At 43.2% G+C, this 18,169-nt stretch overlaps 1 protein-coding gene across 3 annotated transcripts in view; it reads right to left on the bottom strand.

Moving 5' to 3' along the window:
• The window catches only part of VAC14 (VAC14 component of PIKFYVE complex), a 134,354-nt gene that overhangs the window by 90,601 nt on the left and 25,584 nt on the right, over positions 1–18,169 (bottom strand). For all 3 annotated transcript variants that reach the window (XM_020963592.2, XM_078149343.1, XM_020963593.2), the window contains exons 10-12: positions 17,182–17,233; positions 9,263–9,407; positions 7,628–7,693 (exon numbers count right to left, since the gene is read on the bottom strand). In XM_020963592.2, coding sequence (XP_020819251.1) covers positions 7,628–7,693; positions 9,263–9,407; positions 17,182–17,233 — 263 coding nt within the window. The remainder of the gene's footprint in view (positions 1–7,627; positions 7,694–9,262; positions 9,408–17,181; positions 17,234–18,169) is intronic.

Genomic DNA, 18,169 nt, shown 5'->3' with positions numbered 1-18,169 from the left:
TACACTATCAGATTGGCTAAAATGATAGAAGAGGAAAGTGACAAATGTTGGAGGGGATGAAGAAAAATTGGGACACATTCACTGTTGGTGGAACTATGAACTGATCTAACCATTTTGGAGAACAATCTGGAATTATACCCAGAGAGTTATAAAATTGTATATATGTAACCTCTGATCTAGTAATACCACTATTAGGTCTGTTTCCCAAAGCAATTAGGTAAAAAGGAAAAGAACTTATATGTTCTAAAACATTTATGGCAGCTCTCTTTGGGGTGGCAAAGAACTGGAAACTGGGGGGGATGCCCATCAATTGGGGAATGGCTAAACAAGTTGTGGTACACGATTGTGATGGAATAGTCCTGTGCTACAAGAAATGATGAGCTGGCTGATTTTAGAAAAACATGGAAAGACTTGTATGAAATAATGAAGAGTGAAATGAGCAGAACCAAGAGAAGGTCATACATAGTAACAGTAATATTGTTGTAAGAACAACCTTAAACAACTAAGTCATTTTGAGTATTATAAATACTCAAATAAACTACAAAGGACCTATGAGGGAAGATGCTATCCGTCTTCAGAGAAAGAACTGATAAACAGAAGGATGCATGGTATGGTTTCCCACATATATACATTTTTGCATCTAATGGAAGCCCTTTCTAGGGCAGGGTTCTCACAGGAGAGAACAAAAGAAAACTTAGGAGGAAGCAGAGAAAATCAGTGTAGCTTTGAAAATGATATGCAGTATTTATTACGTAGTTTATTAAGAAAAATAAACTGTGAAATAGAAATCATGGTTTTATACTGACGCCTCTCTTTTTGTGTTGTGCTGTGTACATGGAAATGTTTTTTTCATCTTTATGTTCAAAATCAATAAAAAATTAAAAAACAAACACCAAAGAAAGCCAGTGGCTCTGCAGCTGATGGAGGGGTGTAAGGAAGGCCAACAATGTTCACTGGACCCCTGCCAATTCTTTTTGACAAAGGGGATTTTTCAGATGAAGATGGAACAGAAGTAGCAGTGGAGAAGGAGCCACTCATCCTGAAGGATGAAAAAACAGGTAACTGAGAATATCAGGGGAAGGCCAGACCTAAAGAATGCTTCACTCTGCTATGACGAACAAAACAAAATGGAGAAGTAAGGGGACGATGACCATCTGGGGCTCGAGCACAGAGTGCCATTCAATTGTGGGGATGATCTACCACCCGCTCTCTAGGACCTGCTTGGCACCCATATAACCCCTGGGTTACTTTCCCTAGTTCAGACTCAAATCTCTGCTTCCCCTCACCAGCACCAACCTGAGGAGAGAAACCCTCTTTCAAAGGTCCAGCCCTGGTTCAATATTAGGGAAACTATCAGCATACATGACCATATCAATAACAAAACCAACAGAAAACATAATTATCTCAATAGATACAGAAAAAGCTTTTGACAAAATACAGCACCCATTCCTAATAAAAACACTGGAGAGCAGAGGATGAAATGGAGCTTTCCTTAGAATGATAAGTAGCATCTATCTAAAACCATCAGCAAGCATTCTATGTAATAGGGACAAGCTAGAAGCATTTCCAGTAACATCAGAGGTGAAACAAGGATGCCCATCATCACCACTATTATTCAACACTGTACTAGAAATGTTAGCTTTAGAAATAAGAGGAGAAAAAAATGGAAGGAATTAGAATAGACATTGAGGAAATAAAACTATGTCCCTGCAGATGATGTTACATTTACAGAATTCTAGAGAATCAACTAAAAACTACTTGAAATAATTAACAACTTTAGCAAAGTTGCAGGATATAAAATAAACCCACACAAACCATTTCTGTATATTACTAACAAAGCCAAGCAGCAAGAGTTAGAAAGAGAAATTCCATTTAACATAACTGTAGACAATACAAGACACTATAGAATCTACCTGCCAAGACAAACCCAGGAACCATATGAACATAATTACAAAACACTTTTCACACAGAGTCAGAAAACAATTGGAGAAATATCAATTGCTCATGGGCAGGCTGAGTTAATATGATAAAAATGACAAACCTGACTAAACTAATTTACTTATTCTGCGCTGTACTAACTACCAAAACTTATTTTATAGAGCTAGAAAAAATAATAACCAAATTCATCTGGAAGAACAAAAGGTCAAGAATATAAAGGGAATTAATGAAAAAAAAATGCAAAGGAAGGTGGCCTAGCCATACCAGATCTAAAACTATATTATAAAGCAGCAATCATCAAAACTATTTGGCACTGGCTAAGAAACAGGATGGTGGATCAGTGGAAAAAGATTAGGTACACCAGACACAATAATAAGTGACTAAAGTAAATCTACTGTTAGATAAACCCCCAAACTCCAGCTTCCGAGATAAGAACCCACTATCTGACAAAAACTGCTCAGAAAACTGGAAAATAGTATGGCAGAAACTAGATAGAGATCAACATCTCACACCACATACCAAGATTAGGTCAAAATGGGTACATGATTTAGACATAAAGGATGATACCATAAGCAAATAAGGAGAGTAAGGAATAGTTTACCCATGAGATCTATGGAAAAAGGAAGAATTTATGACGAAATGAGATAGAGAGAAGTATGAAACGCAAAACAGATCATTTTAATTATATTCAACTAAAAAGTTTTTGCACAAACCAAAGGTCCAGCCCTAACTCAAGTGTAATTCTGGCCTCTAAAATTTCAGTTGGACCAGGAGAATATGGATGAACTTTCAGCACTGTGACTAAAGACTTGGAAAATAAGTCCAAAAAACATTTTCCTGGAAGAAAGATTACTGAAATTGGAGCAATTTAACCTGGGAGAAAGGATGAAGGGAAACATAATTAGGTTATAAAAGCTGAACAAATGGCAGCCAATCACCTTCCATCTCCTCTGAAGAAGGGCCAGAGGAGATAAAATAAACTTAAGCCAATCACCTTCAAAGCCACTAAAGTGACTTCCGAAAAGTTAGGTCTGATCATATCACCAGCCTACTCAAACTGCAGGGACTCCCTGTTGCCTTTAGGACAGATTATAATAAACTGCACAGTTGGGCAAATACTTAAAGCTCTTCCCAGTCTTTCCACACATCTCGCCCCTCCTCAAACACTATGGTTTAGCCATTTTGGTCTACTTTCTGCTCCTTACACAGGACGTTCCTACTCCTTCCTAACTCGCAAGGCCTACAATGGGAACCTCCCTACCACATGCCTACTGGAATACTGGGTTCCTTTCAAGACTCCGCTCATGAGCCCTCTGCTGGCTGCAGCATTTCCTGATTCCTCCAAGGGCTGATCCCCCTCCCCACTACCCCTGTAATTCTTTTGTGTAGGTTCTGTACATGCTTAAAAAGGCACATGCTGTCTCCCCCACTAAAATATAAGCTCCTTGAGGCAGAGATTGTTTCACTCTCTCTTGTACCCCCTCCACTAAGCACTGTGCCTGGCACATAGTAAGTGATTCATCAAAGTTTGTTGTAGCTGAAAGAAGCCTTGGAATCTTCCACAGCTCTTTTTCAAAAAGGAAACACTGGGAAGTCTGGGATGGTTGAGGTGGTCCTACCTCAGGGCAGAGGGATTGACTGGACCTATTCTTACCTAAAGAGTTTGGAAAGACAGAAAAACTAAGGCTACAGCAAAGTGAGGCCAGCCAGGACAAGTTACAGAAAGAACACCTAGTGCCTGGTTGGGCCAAGGCTCTCCCCTAATTATCAAGGGACTTAAAAACTAGCAGAGCTCCCACACGCTCCCCCATCACCCCATTCTTTCTCTCTTCCCCTCAGCCTCTGTCCTGCACAATCATCCTAGACAGAAGCCTCCCATTCCTTCCTCAATAGGCCCCAAAGCCCTGAAAACACTTGCTATTTCAGCAAACAAATTTCCACGGAAGCAATCTGAGAAAGTTGTTTAATGTACTCAATCTCCTCCTGAACCCCTCAAACACACACAAAAAACCAATTTCAAGGGAGAGAAAGTTGGATGGGATTAAACAACCCAATTTAAAAGACTCTGAAAACTCAGCTGTTTCCACTGGAGTGCTAGGAAAGGAATCAATCAGAAATATTCTTTCCCTTTTTGTATTCAAATGAGGGACCTGACTGTATTATGAGTCATTTCAGTCTGACAAGCCGTCTATCTGGGACTTGCAGGCTGCCTACAGTGAAAGGTCTGGGAGGAAAGGGGGGAAGGGAGAGAGGCAGGATCGCAGACTTTGAGCAGGAAAAGACCTCTGCGGTCGTCTGGTCCAGGGCTTCTTAAACTTTCCACACGCGACCCTTTCAGTACTTCTTAAACTGTGGGTCACAACCCTATACAGGTCCACAGTGCGCACAGTTTAAGATGCACTGGCTAGTCCAACAATTTTACAGATAAAGACACTGAGACCCAGAGATATGGGCTGACTTGCCCAAAGTCACATGGGTTGTAAGTGGCAGAGCCAGGACTGAAACCCAAGACCTCTGACTATAAACCCAGCACTGATCCCACTGTCCCCCTATCATGTGGTCTTGGCCCTTCTGGATCTGGAGGATCACCACTGACAGGGCAGAGAGGGAAAAGCACATTCAACCCACCAGGGCATCTGCCCTTCCTAATGGAGATCCAGGTAGGGAAAATCAGGCTTCACCATAAAGGCCCATGGGAAATGTGGAGACCAACTGGCCACCTCCCTCCATGGGAACCTGTCAGACCCGTGCTCCCCGGCCAGCCCTCCCACATCCCAGATTCAGATAGGGCCTGGGCTGGTGGGTCTGTTTCATTTGGCTTTTCCTTTGAAGTGCCCAAATGCCCCAAATACCCACTGTCTCGAGCAGGGCACTATGTCCCACAGCTACCCTTAAGCCAAGGAGAGAGGGGAAGAACATTTCAGTTTGGAAAGGGAGAGAAGTCAAGACTCATCCCATTAGTCCCAAAGAGGCACCAAAAAGTCATCAAGTATTTATTAAACACCTACTATGTGTCAGGCACTACATTAAGTGCTGGAGGTACAAGAAAGGCAAACCCCACAAAAAACCAACCCCTGCTTTCAAGAGGTTGCTATTCTAATGGGGGGTGGGGGAAATGACACTATGCAAACATCTGTGCACACAGAATAAACTAGAGATATTTAAGGCATGGAGATGAAGGACTGCTGTGAAAGGCTTTTTGCAAAAAGTGAGACGAGTGCTAAGATTTGCAGGAAGCCAAAGGGCAGAGGCCAGAAAGAAGAGTTCTAGGTTGTGCAGAGCCAGTGACAATGCACACACGTGGGAGAGGCTTGTGTGAGAACGAAAGGAGGCCCATGTTGGAGAACACACGGGGGGCATGAGAAGACTGAAGAGGGAGGAAGCAGCCAGGTCAGGGAGGGCTTTAAAAGCCAAACAAAGTATTTTATATTTGATCCTGAAGGTGAACTGGGAAACACTGGAGTTTACTGAATAGGTCTGAAGTGAGGAGACCTGAGCTTTAAGACTAACCTGGCAGCAGGAGAGACCTGGGGCAGGCAGATCCACCAGAAGCCTACTGCAATAATGCAGGCTCAAGGGCAGGAGGGCCTGCACTGGCGTGATGGCAGCGTCAGAGGGGAAAGGGGACACGTTCAGGCTATAAAACCGCGCAAACCCTTTGACTAAACAATACCACTACTAGGTCTCCATCCCAAAGAGATAAAAAACAAAAAGGAAAAAGACCTGTGCATACACAAATATTTACAGCAGCTCTTTTTGTGGTGGCCAAGAATTGAGGGGATTCCCATCGGCTGGGGAATGTCTGAACAAGCTGTGGTATATGAATGGAATGGAACACTATTGTTCCGTAGGAAATGATGAGTAGGGGGCAGCTGGGTGGGATAGTGGGTAGAGAGCACCGGCCTTGGAGTCAGGAGGACCTGAGTTCAAATCCAGCCTCAGATACTTAACACTTACTGGCTGTGTGACCCTGGGCAAGTCACTTACCCCCACTGCCTAGCCAAAAAAAAAAAAAAAAGGAAAAAAAAGAAAAAAGAAACGATGAGCAGGAGGGATTCAGAAAAACCTGCTAAGACTTACATGAACTGATGCTGAGTGAAGTGAGCAGAGCCAGCAGAACGTTGTACACAGTAACAGCCACATAGGGTGATAACTAACTTTGATAGACTCAGCTCTTCTCAGCAAAGCATGAGCCTAAGACATCTCCAAAAGTCTCAGGATGGAAAATGCTGTCCATATCCAGAGAAAGAACCATGGAGTCTGAACGTGGATCGAAGCATGCTATTTGCTCTCTTTTTGTTTTGTTTGTTTCTTCTTTCTCATGGTTCTTCCCATTGGTTCTAATTCCTCTTTACAACATGACTAATGTGAAAATGTTTAATAGGAATGTATATGTAGAGCCTGTATCAGATCGCATGCCATCTTGGGGAGGGATGTGGGAAAGGAAGAGGAGAAAATTTAGAACTCAAAATCTTATGGAAGTGAATGTTGAAAACTAAAAATAAAGAAATTTAAAAAAAAAAAGGGGACATATTCAAGAGCTGTTGGCAAAGCAGAATTGACAGGCCTTGGCAACAGCTTGGCCATGGAGGGGTAAGAGAGGGAAGCTGAGGTTCACACCTAGGCTGTGAGCATGGGTAACTGGGAGATTGGCAGTGCCCTCGATAGCAACAGGGAAGTTAGGAAGAGGGGAGGTTTTGGGGGGAAAGAGAATGAGGTCAGTTTTCAATGCGCTAAATGTGTAATAGGCAGTTAGAGATATGAACCTGGAAAGAACCTGGAACCAGAAAGCTGGTACAGAATGGTCAAGAAAGGCCTAGCCCATCAGAATGTGCCTTCTTACCTGACCCCTTGCTCCCTTCAGAGAAAGGAAACACCATCCCAAGTAAAAGTCTTCCCTGACCCAGCTCTGGCACGCACAGCCATCAGCAAGACTGACTCAAGAACTCCAGAAGCAGCATGCCACCGTCTCTCCTGGTCATCTCATGATCAGCAAGCACTTACCGAGCACCCATGTGTCACGCACTGTGCTAGGCACTGGAAATACGAGACGATCCCCACCCAAAAGGAGCTTAGACTCTAATTCAAATGACTACCCCCAGAGACACTTATCATCAAGACTGTTTTTAGCTGTTCCCCATGAGCTAGCAAGCCTAAGACACCAGGCAAAGGAAGGCTTAAGCCAAACTATTTTAAGCCCCTAAACCCCATCTAGAGACAGTCATGTGAGAGCTATTTGCCAAGAGGTGTCCTCACTCACATAGTATTCTATGAAACGTTCAGAAAACGCCTGAGGGAAGCGGGTGCTCCACTGGTGTCATAAATCAAGTCACTATATATTTCTATAGCACAGAATACTTAACTAATTTTAATAAAAAATAATTTTTATTACTTAAAAAATGTTTTCTTTCTTTGTCTTTTTTTCTTTATTATAAGAGATGGCTCTCTGCAAAGGGATAGAGACAGTGGGAAATGTTACGTAATATTTTTAAAAAGGTATCAATAAAAAAAAAAAGAGGTTCTTGGCCCATTCATTTGGTCAGAGAGAAGGATAGTGATTATGAGGTCATAGCTTTTTGGCATGGATGTGAGAAACAGACACATTAGTTTTCTCTTAACCCCAAGATCTTACACTAAAAGACAAGGGAGCTCAACAACTAGTGATATAAAAAGATTTAAGCCACCTTACCTCATCTGATTCATCTGACAAGGTCCGAAGTAGGACTGGGAAAAGGTTGTCGGTATGTCGGAACATCTGGAAAAGAAAAACATGTTACTAATTTACCTGAAGTTTAACATGCAGAAAGGAAAAACACAGTTTCAGTTCTATTTCATTAAAAGCCTTTCATGTCAGAGTTTTATGAAGAGAAAAGGGATTTTTACAGAAGAAAAGTGCTATTATTTTTAATTACTATAATCTAGGAAAAGGGGGGTGAAACTTGGTTGTAGTATAAAGAAATTATTTATTTGTCATGTTTTTGTAGTGTTAAGAAAGTTGTCTTGGTAATAAATCACATTTGATGTGATGCTAAAATACAGTACAAAATACAGTACAGTACAGGGAAACAGTACAAAATGGTGATTGGCATTTTATTATTTAACGAAAAATATTACTCTTCAATAAGTCATTTTATTAAAAACAGCATTCAAGTAAATTTACCAGTAAAATCTAGAGATAAATCATACTGGTTTGCCTTCTGCTGCATACAAGTTGCATAAAATTTCCTTCTCACTGAGCTGCACCGAATAACACTATATATTATACATATATGGTATCCAGAGTTTTTTATTCTAAGATTTTAGATTTTGTTTATGAGGTCATGTTTGATGTACAGCTAAAAATGACCTGGCAAGTAGCAAATCTTTCCAAGGACATATTTATCACATTTTAAAGATCCCAATGACATTTATGTGCTTCCATTTTTCTTGAGTGACAGCTTCCACTTAATAAATGTTTTTGAGTGACTTAAAAGAAGGGAAGGAGGAATAAGTATTTATGTAGCACCTACTACGTGCCTGATACTGTGCTAAGTGCTTTTTATAAATATTATCTCATTTGATCCTCACAACAACTTTTCAAGGTAGGAGCTATTATTACACGCATTTTACTGTTGTGATAACCAAGGCAAACAAAGGTTAAGTGACTTGCCTATGGTCACACAGCCAGTGTGTAAGTGCCTGGATAGGAACCTAGGTCTTTCCGACTCCAGGCCCAGTACTTTACCCACTGGGACACCAGTTGCCCCTAAGACAAAATAGTGACCTATTTTATTGAAATATACCTTCTTTGGAGGGGAAGAGAAACTCCCCTCATTTATCTGCCTGAGTCAAGGACATATTTTCAACTGTAAAATTTTTAAATGCCCACTGAATGTGTACAATTTTGCTGGTTGTGGGATCTGTAAGGTGCTTTTCTATTTGGTAAGCACCTGAGAGCTCTTAAGAGTTAACTCTTTAAGAGAATTCTTAAACTTCACCAGATGTTAAAATCTTATTTAATGAACAGTTTTTTAGTATAACAATTATGCTGAGTTTCCATTTCCAAATAGAAAATAAATTTATTTTAAAAAACAGGAAACATAAAATAGATGCTGGAGGATGGAGGGAGAGGCCAGGCAATACGCCCTTGTGAAGTTAACCCTATCCCCAGACTATGGGCCAGCTTGGAAATCATCTCCCTCTCCCCCAGGGCTAATTCTGAAGGGCCCCCAGACAGCAGGCTCTCCTCCTCCTTACTACCCACAATTCTCACTGTAAGCACTCATCACTCTTTTGCTCGCCCTGGCTGCTGTCATCCCGCTGGTCTAGGAGTGCCCTGGCTTACCTTTCGGGGAGTCTTGATATACAAATGGTAGAGCCACTTCAGGACAGCGATCCTGGTCATCATCCCAATGGCGGGGTCATGGAGGTGGCCGTTCAGCACCTGCATGATCTCATCAAGGTTCAGTGTCACTGGTAACCCTTCCGCACTGCGTGCAAGAGCAGGAAGACAGAACTGAGCCACAGCCATCCAAATCCAACTGTTCCCCAACCAAGGGTCCAACCTGGCCCCTGAGAGATGCAAAGTGAAGCTCATGCCCCAGCCACCCAGAGGAGTTGGCGAGTGAGCAGAGGCACCACGTCACCATGTTTCACAAGCACATCCCTTTCCATTCCTCATCTGTCTGCAGCAAATTCCCAGCAGCTCCTCAATCACACATTCCAGAAAGACTTGCGACTTGTTCTTTACCTGGGGAGAGGGGAGAGGGGCCAGGCCATTGGGTCCCGGGGACGTCTTCCTTTTCTCGACACCAGCCAGGTGAAACTTCCCACACACCACTGAAAAGGCTTCCACTCAACACTGGGTCAGAGTGTCAACCAGCTGCTCTAAGGCATTTTACTCCAGATTGCGGTGATATCCAGCAATGGAGGGGTATGAAGAAAGTGAGGATTAAGGGCTTGAAAATACCTCTGCCCTGCTCTATCAGGCCTTTTACTGATCCTGCATGATCCTGCATGCCTTTTTGCTGATGAAGAAGCAGCTGAACAAAAGCCTCCGCTTGGCACCCACCAGGGGTGTAACTTTTTGGGGGTTCAGGCTGACACACTTTCCCCCCCAGCCAGAGAGGAGGGTTCTCTTAAACAGCAATAATACTAATAGTTTAGACTTCTATGGCACTTTCAGAATACTTTTTCCACAACAACTTTGTAAGGATGACTGGGCAAATATCATGACTTCTATTTTTTTTTAAAGATCTTTTTTTCTTTTTTTAAAATTTTTAAAAAATTTTTTCCATATGCTTTTGAGTTGAAAATTTTTCTCTCTTTTCCTCCCTCCCCCACCCTCCCCAAGATGGTGCACAATCTGATATAGGCTTTACATTTACATACCCATTAAACATATTTTCACATTAGTGAAGTTGTAAGTAAAAATTAAAACAAATACGAGGAACCATCAGAAAGATGAAACAAAACTCAACAGAAGGTAAAAATAAGTGATAGCGATTCAACTTCCATAGTTCTTTCTTTGAATGTGAACAGCATTATCCATCCCGAGGCCTCTGGAAATGTCTCAGATCCTCATAATGCTAAGAAAGGTTCAGTTTAACAATCTTAGTCATTGAATAACGTGGCCGTGTTATTGTGTACAAAGTCCTCTTGGTTCTGCTCACTTCACTCAGTATCAGATCATATAAGTCTTTCCAGGTTTTTCTGAAGTCAGCCTGTTCATCATTTCTTACAGCACAATAGTATTCCATTATATTCATATACCACAACTTGCTCAACCATTCCCCAATGGATGGGCATCCTCTCCATTTCCAATTCTTTGCCACCTCAAAAAGAGCTGCTATGTATATTTTTGTACATATGGGTCCTTTTCCCATTTGTTTGATCTCTTTGGCATATAGCCCTAGAAGTGCTATTGCTGGATCAAAGGGTATGCACATCTTTGTAGCCCTTTGGGCATAGTTCCAAATTGTTCTCCAAAATGGTTGGATCATTTCACAACTCCACCAACAATGCATTTGTGTTCCAATTTTCCCACATCCTCTCCAACATTTATCATTTTCCTGTTTTGTCATGTTGGCCAATCTGATAGGTGTGATGTGGTACCTCAGAGTTGTTTTGGGTTTGCATTTCTCTAATCAATAACAATTTAGAGCACTTTTTCATATGACTACAGATGGCTTTAATTTCTTCTTCTGAGAACTGTCTGTTCATATCCTTTGACCATTTATCAATTGGGGAATGGCTTGTGTTCTTATAAATTTGTCTTAATTCTCTATATATTTTAGAAACGAGGCCTTTATCAGAAAGACTGGTTGTAAAAATTCTTTCCCAATTTTCTACCCTCCTTCTAATCTTAGTTGCATTGGCTTTGTCTGTGCAAAAACTTCTCAATTTAATGTAATCAAAATTATCCATTTTGCTTTTCATAATGTTCTCTATCTCCTGTTTGGTCATGAATTCTTCTGTTCTCCATAGATCTGATAGGTAAACTATTCCTTGTTCTCCCAGTTTACTTATGTATCAGCCTTTATATCTAAGTCATGAAACCATTTTGACTTTATTTTGGTACGTGGTGTGAGATTTGGGTCTATGCCTAGTTTCTGCTTATACTCTTTTCCAGTTTTCCCAGCAGTTTTTTTCAAAGAGGTTCTTATCCCAGAAGCTGGGGTCTTTGGGTTTATCAAATAATAGATTACTATAGTCATTGACTACTGTGTCTTGCATATTTAACCTATTCCACTGATCCACCTCCCTATTTCTTAGCCAGTACCAAGCAGTTTTGATGATTGCTGCTTTATAATACAATTTAAGATCTGGAATTGCTAGGCCACCTTCCCCTGCATTTCTTTTCATTAGTTCCTTTGATATTCTGGACCTTTTGTTTTTCCAATGAATCTTGTTATTATTTTTTCTAACTCTATAAAATAATTTCTTGGTAGTTTGATTGGTATGGCACTGAATAAGTAAATTAGCTTAGGTAGGATTGTCATTTTTATTATATTAGCTCGGCCTACCCATGAGCAACTGATGTTTTTCCAATTATTTAGATCTGATTTTATGTGAAAAGTGTTTTGTAATTGTGTTCATAGATTCCTGGGTTTGTTTCGGGAGGTAGACTCCTAAATATTTTATAATGTTTACAGTAAGTTTAAATGGGATTTCTCTTCTATCTCTTGCTGTTGGGCTTTGTTGGTAATATATAGAAATGCTGATGATTTATGTGGGTTTATTTTATAGCCTGCAACTTTTTAAAGTGTTTATTATTTCAAGTAGTTTTTCACTTGATTCTCTAGGATTCTCTAAGTATATCATCATGCCATCTGCAAAGAGTGATAGCTTTGTTTCTTCTTTGCCTATTCTAATGCCTTCAATTTCTTTTTCTTCTCTTATTGCTAAAGCTAAGGTTTCCAGTACAACATTGAATAACAGTGGTGATAGTGGACATCCTTGTTTCACCCCCAATCTTACTGGAAATGCTTCTAGCCTGTCCCCATTACATATAATGCTTGCTTCATGACTTCTATTTTAAAGATGAGCAAAGCGAGGTAAAGAGAAACTCAGTGACTTGCTCACCGAGTTATGAAGCTCTGGAATTGGGATGTGAACACGGATCTTCTGAGATCTCAGCACTTTTAGCTACAAGAGGGCTGCAGCCTTCTGGTAGTGACCAGGAGCTGTGCTTTCAGAGCCACTGCCCCGAGAAAGGGAAGCAGGCTTTGTTGGCCAAGGCTATTCTGCCATCTCAACATGACATCTACTAGCAAGGTGACTTCACAAATACCCCCCACGATGTGGCATTTCCTACGCACCCAGACATGGCAGTGAAGATGGCCGCCTGGAGGAAGTGGTATTTCTAAGATGCTGAATTATTCATGTATACCAGGAATTCAGCAGCTACATCTTTTTAATTTGCCTGAAGCCTTTCTGAAGCCCATTTGAAGTGAATTCCTAAAGGGCACACTCTCACTCTGATTTTCAAATGGAATTACTAGCTAATATAGTTCTACGTTCCCCACGATGCCCATGACGGGGCAAAGGTGGCTGGCCTCATCCCCTTGGTGAGTTTGGGTATGTGATCTGCAATACAGAACAGAAAGTGGGTTCTTACTCTTGCAATTAGATTTTCCCCCAGTGGAGGTGGTCTTCCCCAAGTGTTACTTCTGGCTGGTACTGGTATCTGAGGGTCCAAAGTCCCCAGTGCTTTGGCAGCCTCACATCACAGACATGGGCACAAAGCTGCTTAGCCTCTCTCATCAGATTCCACAGCAGAATGCTGTGTGCCAAAGCTCAGCTTGCAGTCTCTATACTAGGGACTCGTAAACCTCCTCCTTTGCAATCTGACTCAATTTCTTGGATTTCATTGATTTCGGTTTCTCTCTCCTCCTCCACAGGCCGAGTTTATCTTCATGACATCTTGAAGCTGTGACCTATCTCCAACTTGGCTGGTCTAAGCAAACAATGCCTTGGTCCTCCTGTGGCTCTTAGGCACTTCCATTACGTCCTTTTCTTTACTGCCAGCAGAATCCTGTTATCCTGAAAGCCTCCTGGGGCCCATGGGCCAGTGCATGACACCAGAAACTGCTGCGTGGCTTTCCTGAACACCTGACCCAGCACTCTCTTCGTGGGCCTGGGTCATCCACAATTTGGTGCTTCTGTTTCTTACTGTCAAGGCACAAGAGCCTGACTGCTTGGTCTCCTCCCCAAAGGCAAGGGAAAGGTATAGTTGTTTAGACGTTCTCTGTAGCACTTTATGCACAGCTAGCTAGCAGTAAAACATAATTCTGTTCTCAGCAGATACAACTGCCCTGGAGTGGAAACCTTGTTTTCACCAATATTTGAATTTAGGATGGTAGACTGCCAGGAGCTACTTTGCCTTGGACCTGCTAAGTGAAGGATCCCCTTTTCCCCACCCAAAAGGTCAGTCTCAGAGCATACATAGGAGAAGAGTGACTGTCAGCTCAGCATCTCAACCTGAAGCAGGATGACAAGAGCCATACCAAGGAATCACCTCTATTTGCCTTCTTGCAGTATAGTTGCTGTGAAATATACAGTGTCCCTATGTAGCCAGCCCCGAAGGGTACTGGGAAGAGGGGAGATCAGAAACTGCAAAGAAAGTCCCTGGGGTAAAAACAGTCCCTGCTCTTTCCACCCCCTCCAAGCTAAGACACACTGTGCCACAGAGCTAAGTACAGATCCCGAGACACCAGGTCTAGGAGAGTTAGCTGACAACTGTGATGAAAAGCTAGCTATTGGTGGCTGGCGGGAATCAGGAGCCCTTCCTGCTCAGCACATACAAAGCACACGTTCTGGACAGAGCTTCTTACTGTCCTTCTCTGTTTCTTGATTTGGGAAGCTTGGCTGGCCCATGTAGGAGGGTGGGTTAGATAGTATGGTTCACATTTACCCCATTACCTCTCCAGAAAACACCAGCCACATCAATGTATCCCCACAAGTGTACGCATGCATCTCTGAGACCTCGCAGTGGCCCTCTGTCAGAGTGTCCAGGAGTCCTTGGCTGACCAGAAGACACCTCATCCTGGGCCTCTTTTCCTCAGGCTCCCAAGGCAGGCTGAGAGGCAGCAGTGAGGCTGCCCGGCAGGAGCTAGGCCAGGAGAGCATGCGGGGGTCCCAGCTGCCTTTGGGCTAGCCACTTTCAAGCAGCTGCCCAGCAGCAGGAGCTTAGCTTCTGAGGAGTGCACAGACTGGATCCTGGACCCAGTTTGGTTGGCCTGTTTTTGAGTTACTGGTCCACCCTGCCTTCTGGGATCCTGGCCAGCCGGAGGCACAGGCCACGCTGCTTCCTCATCGGCTTAAAATGTCTTTTTTCGTTGACCTGGTTCAGGAAAGTCTAAGCCTTTGTGGGAGTAACTGTGGGGGTCAGTGAATAGCCATCACATACTTTAGATTTATTAGCATGAATGAATTTTTACCCAGTCTTTACAACTCATCTACTACCTGAGCCTAGAACTTGAGAATGCAGTGGCATCGATAATCCCAAGCTCCCGTAAAGATGTGCCTGTGAGCTTGTTTAAAACTGCTTAGAAGAATCTGCCACTTTACCCTGTGCTCCATGAAGGTGCCTGGCCCTTACTGACCAGAAGGTAGAAAACAGGCTTCTGGCTCTAGCGAGGCCCAAACTCCCTGACTTCCCAGACCCTTCTTCCTGCTTCTGTTCCGAGCTCTCCTTCTTCTCGCCAGTGACAGCTAGAGTTGAAATAAGAAGTCAGGTTGCTCTGGATCCACAGGGAAAGGGCAGAGAATGAAAACATGCTCTGCTATCATATACCAATTTGGAAGTAACTAGTTCAGAGGAGGCTAACCCAACCGAGATGCTTTTCTGCCAAGTAAAATGATTATGTTTGCTAGTATGGAACATGAGGCAACTGTGGAGGTTTAATGAACAATCAACCTACCCAGCAATTTTAGAAATGATCTTTCAGCTATTCAGAGCCTGAAAAATAACAGTTTGCTAAGCCTGTGCCCTCCTCTGAGCTGGGTGAGATGAGTGCCGAGGTCCCTTCCAACAGAGAAACTGTAGCTTTGTGCTAGCAGGAGTAGGTTTCCCTGCTTCCAGTCTCTGCCCTTTCCAATCCACTCTCCACTCTCATGCCCAAATACCCTCCCCAAGGCACAGGTAGGCACATCCCTCTCCTGGTCTGAAGACTTCCAGGAGATTCCCATTGCTTCTAGGATCATATGCCAAGGTCCTCAGCCGGCCTGGTAGGCCTCCTCCAATCAGGCTCCCCCTCTTTGCCCAGCCTTCTTTCACACTCCTCCTCTTCATGAGTTCTAGCTACCAGCTCCACTGGGCCACACACATCTGCACTAGCCCTCTTCAGCTGTTCCTCAAAATCCTTGTCCTCTTCAAGACTCCGCTCAGGGGTCACCTCCTGCAACCTTTCTGATTCTTGCCACTGTTCTGTTCTCTCCTTCAATTTTCCTCACACTACACTTGTGGATGCACAGTATCCCCTAATAAAATGTGAGGTCTTTGTGGGCATGGACTATTTTCTCTGCGTTCTTTGTATCCCAAATGTCTAAAATGCTTTGTGAACTGAACTAATTATCCTCAGCTAGCCAACCGAAGAATGGGTGACCTTTGGGACTGCTAGCTTGTGAAAGGAGTGTTTAGTTTATATGACTAAAAATCACCAGCAGTGATCAGCCACAAGTACGGCTCAGGTCCCACGCCTGCTATGGACCAAAGCTCTGATGAAGCACGTGGAAAAGGAAGACCAATGCTGAAGAGTGGGTTGTTCAGGAGCTAGGGCCTAGTTCTGGAGAAGAACTTTCAATACAAATTGCAGGGAAAGTCAAGCGGTTTCTGATGTGTCAATTTGGCACACATGCTAAGAATGCGGGACTAGACTGGGGGGCGGGGAGGAGAATCCTCTCCTGGTTACACACGACTTCTGCAGGGCAGAGCCAGTGTCCAGTGGAAGAATGAAAAGTCCCTGGCAAAGCTGTTGTTCATTCCACACAAGAAAATGCCATTCCTATGGTTGTCAGAATTCCCTAAACCAAAAGTTTCGATGGATAGAGCAGACCCTGTAGTCTGCCTAGGACAGGATGGGAGTGGAATGGTCCCTCCAAGGGGCCTCTCATCCCCCCACTGAATTTCATATATTTCTCAAAGAAGAAAAACACACATTTGCTTCAAGCCATTCTCAATGGTGGGGAGCCTAGGGGAAACACTGTAGCAACACTGCCACCGTGTGGCGATCCCACCACACTGCTCTACCCTCTACCCAAGATTCCTTTCAGTCAAAGGCAACCCTGAGGCCACGTGGGTGGCCCTTGAGGAACACTGGGAGACTTGAGTTTCTGCAGCCTCTCGAGCTCTGACTCCTCTGACCCACCACTTCCATTTGCTCTGGGGTGTCCCTTTGGGGCCCTCCACCTCGATGGCAGTTTGGGAGCTTCTGACCATGTTCCACAAGGGCTTTCCTTCAGGAAACATGGCGCAGCGGCATTGGAAGTTCAGTACAACCTTTGGCCCAATAACTCATCTGCAAAATGAGGAGGATGGGGAGGTGTAACTTAATGGCCTCTAGGGTCTTTTCCAGCCCAGATCTAGGATTCTCTGGTGTTTCACCTCCTTTTTCTACAGACCTTCCTGTGTGAGGCATTACCCTCCATTCTTCTTCTGACACCCCAGCTGCTAAAGAATGCCCTGATGACAGCGGTTCTGTGGTTCTCTTCCCAGGCCACCTCCCTCCTGGCAAAGACCTTTCAGCAGCACAAATGACTTACCTAGCTGGAGTGAAGACACTGAAGCTGGAGTCACAAGAAGCATCTAAGCAGCCTAGAAACAGAACAGGAACAGACTCATTAGCTTGAAGGCAAATGATCCCTCAGAAATAAGGGACACAGCCCAAGGACTTATCGAGTTCATAATGAATGTCTTTACAGAAAGGTGAAAGAGGACACATAGCTGTGATTCCAGTAGCTCCTTACTTCCCTGAAATGCTGGGACAATGGATGGTTTCAACCCTGGGGCTATAAAATTCTCTCCAGGTTGGTGTTAGACCAAGCACTGAGTAGCTTGGAGAATTCCAAAGGGGGTCTATAGTCTCTGAAGGATGAATTCATGACAAAGTCTATGTCCCCTCAATTCCTCTTCAGTATGCTGGCTAGCTCAAATCTGTTCACTGATATTTAGCCAATCAGCTCATTCCTTCTTGATAAAATGAACCGAACCGTCATCCAAAATTGATTTCCAGCACTCAAGGTGAAAGGAATAATATCAGAAACTTTAACATTTTTTCCCCTTTGTCACATGATCGTGATTTCTGAGGCACTGAGGAGCTGGAGAGCCTTCTTTAGGATTCTGGCTGAAATTCAGGATGACTATACTTTACAAAGCACAAAGAGGGAAGAAGTGGGTGCTGGTAGTGCTCGATTTGTCCGAAGAAGGACAGGCGACATTCTGAGCTCTTCTCTGACATCAATCTAATTACAGTGAACATTCATTATGGGAATGCCCATAGTTTTTGGCTCTACTAGAATCCAAATGTATCAAACATTACCTCAAAAGCACTAGATAAAACTGGTCTTTTTTTTTTTAAGTGGAAAATGTTATTATAAGAGTGTGTACTGTCACAGGACTCATCCCATCATTTATAGGAGGAAAAAACAAATCCTTGTCTCCCTAGTTCTCCTCTGCCGGTAAGCACGCTCGGAATGGCCTAACACGGGGTAGTGTGGACACTGATTCTGGCTCTGAGCTCTTTACATCAGT

Source organism: Phascolarctos cinereus, unplaced genomic scaffold (genome assembly GCF_003287225.1).
Source record: "Phascolarctos cinereus isolate Bilbo 61053 unplaced genomic scaffold, phaCin_HiC Scaffold_2;HRSCAF=192, whole genome shotgun sequence".
NCBI classification, from domain to species: domain Eukaryota; kingdom Metazoa; phylum Chordata; class Mammalia; order Diprotodontia; family Phascolarctidae; genus Phascolarctos; species Phascolarctos cinereus.
The sequence above is the reverse complement of the archived record's forward strand: the minus strand, read 5'-3'. Positions and strand labels throughout refer to the sequence as shown.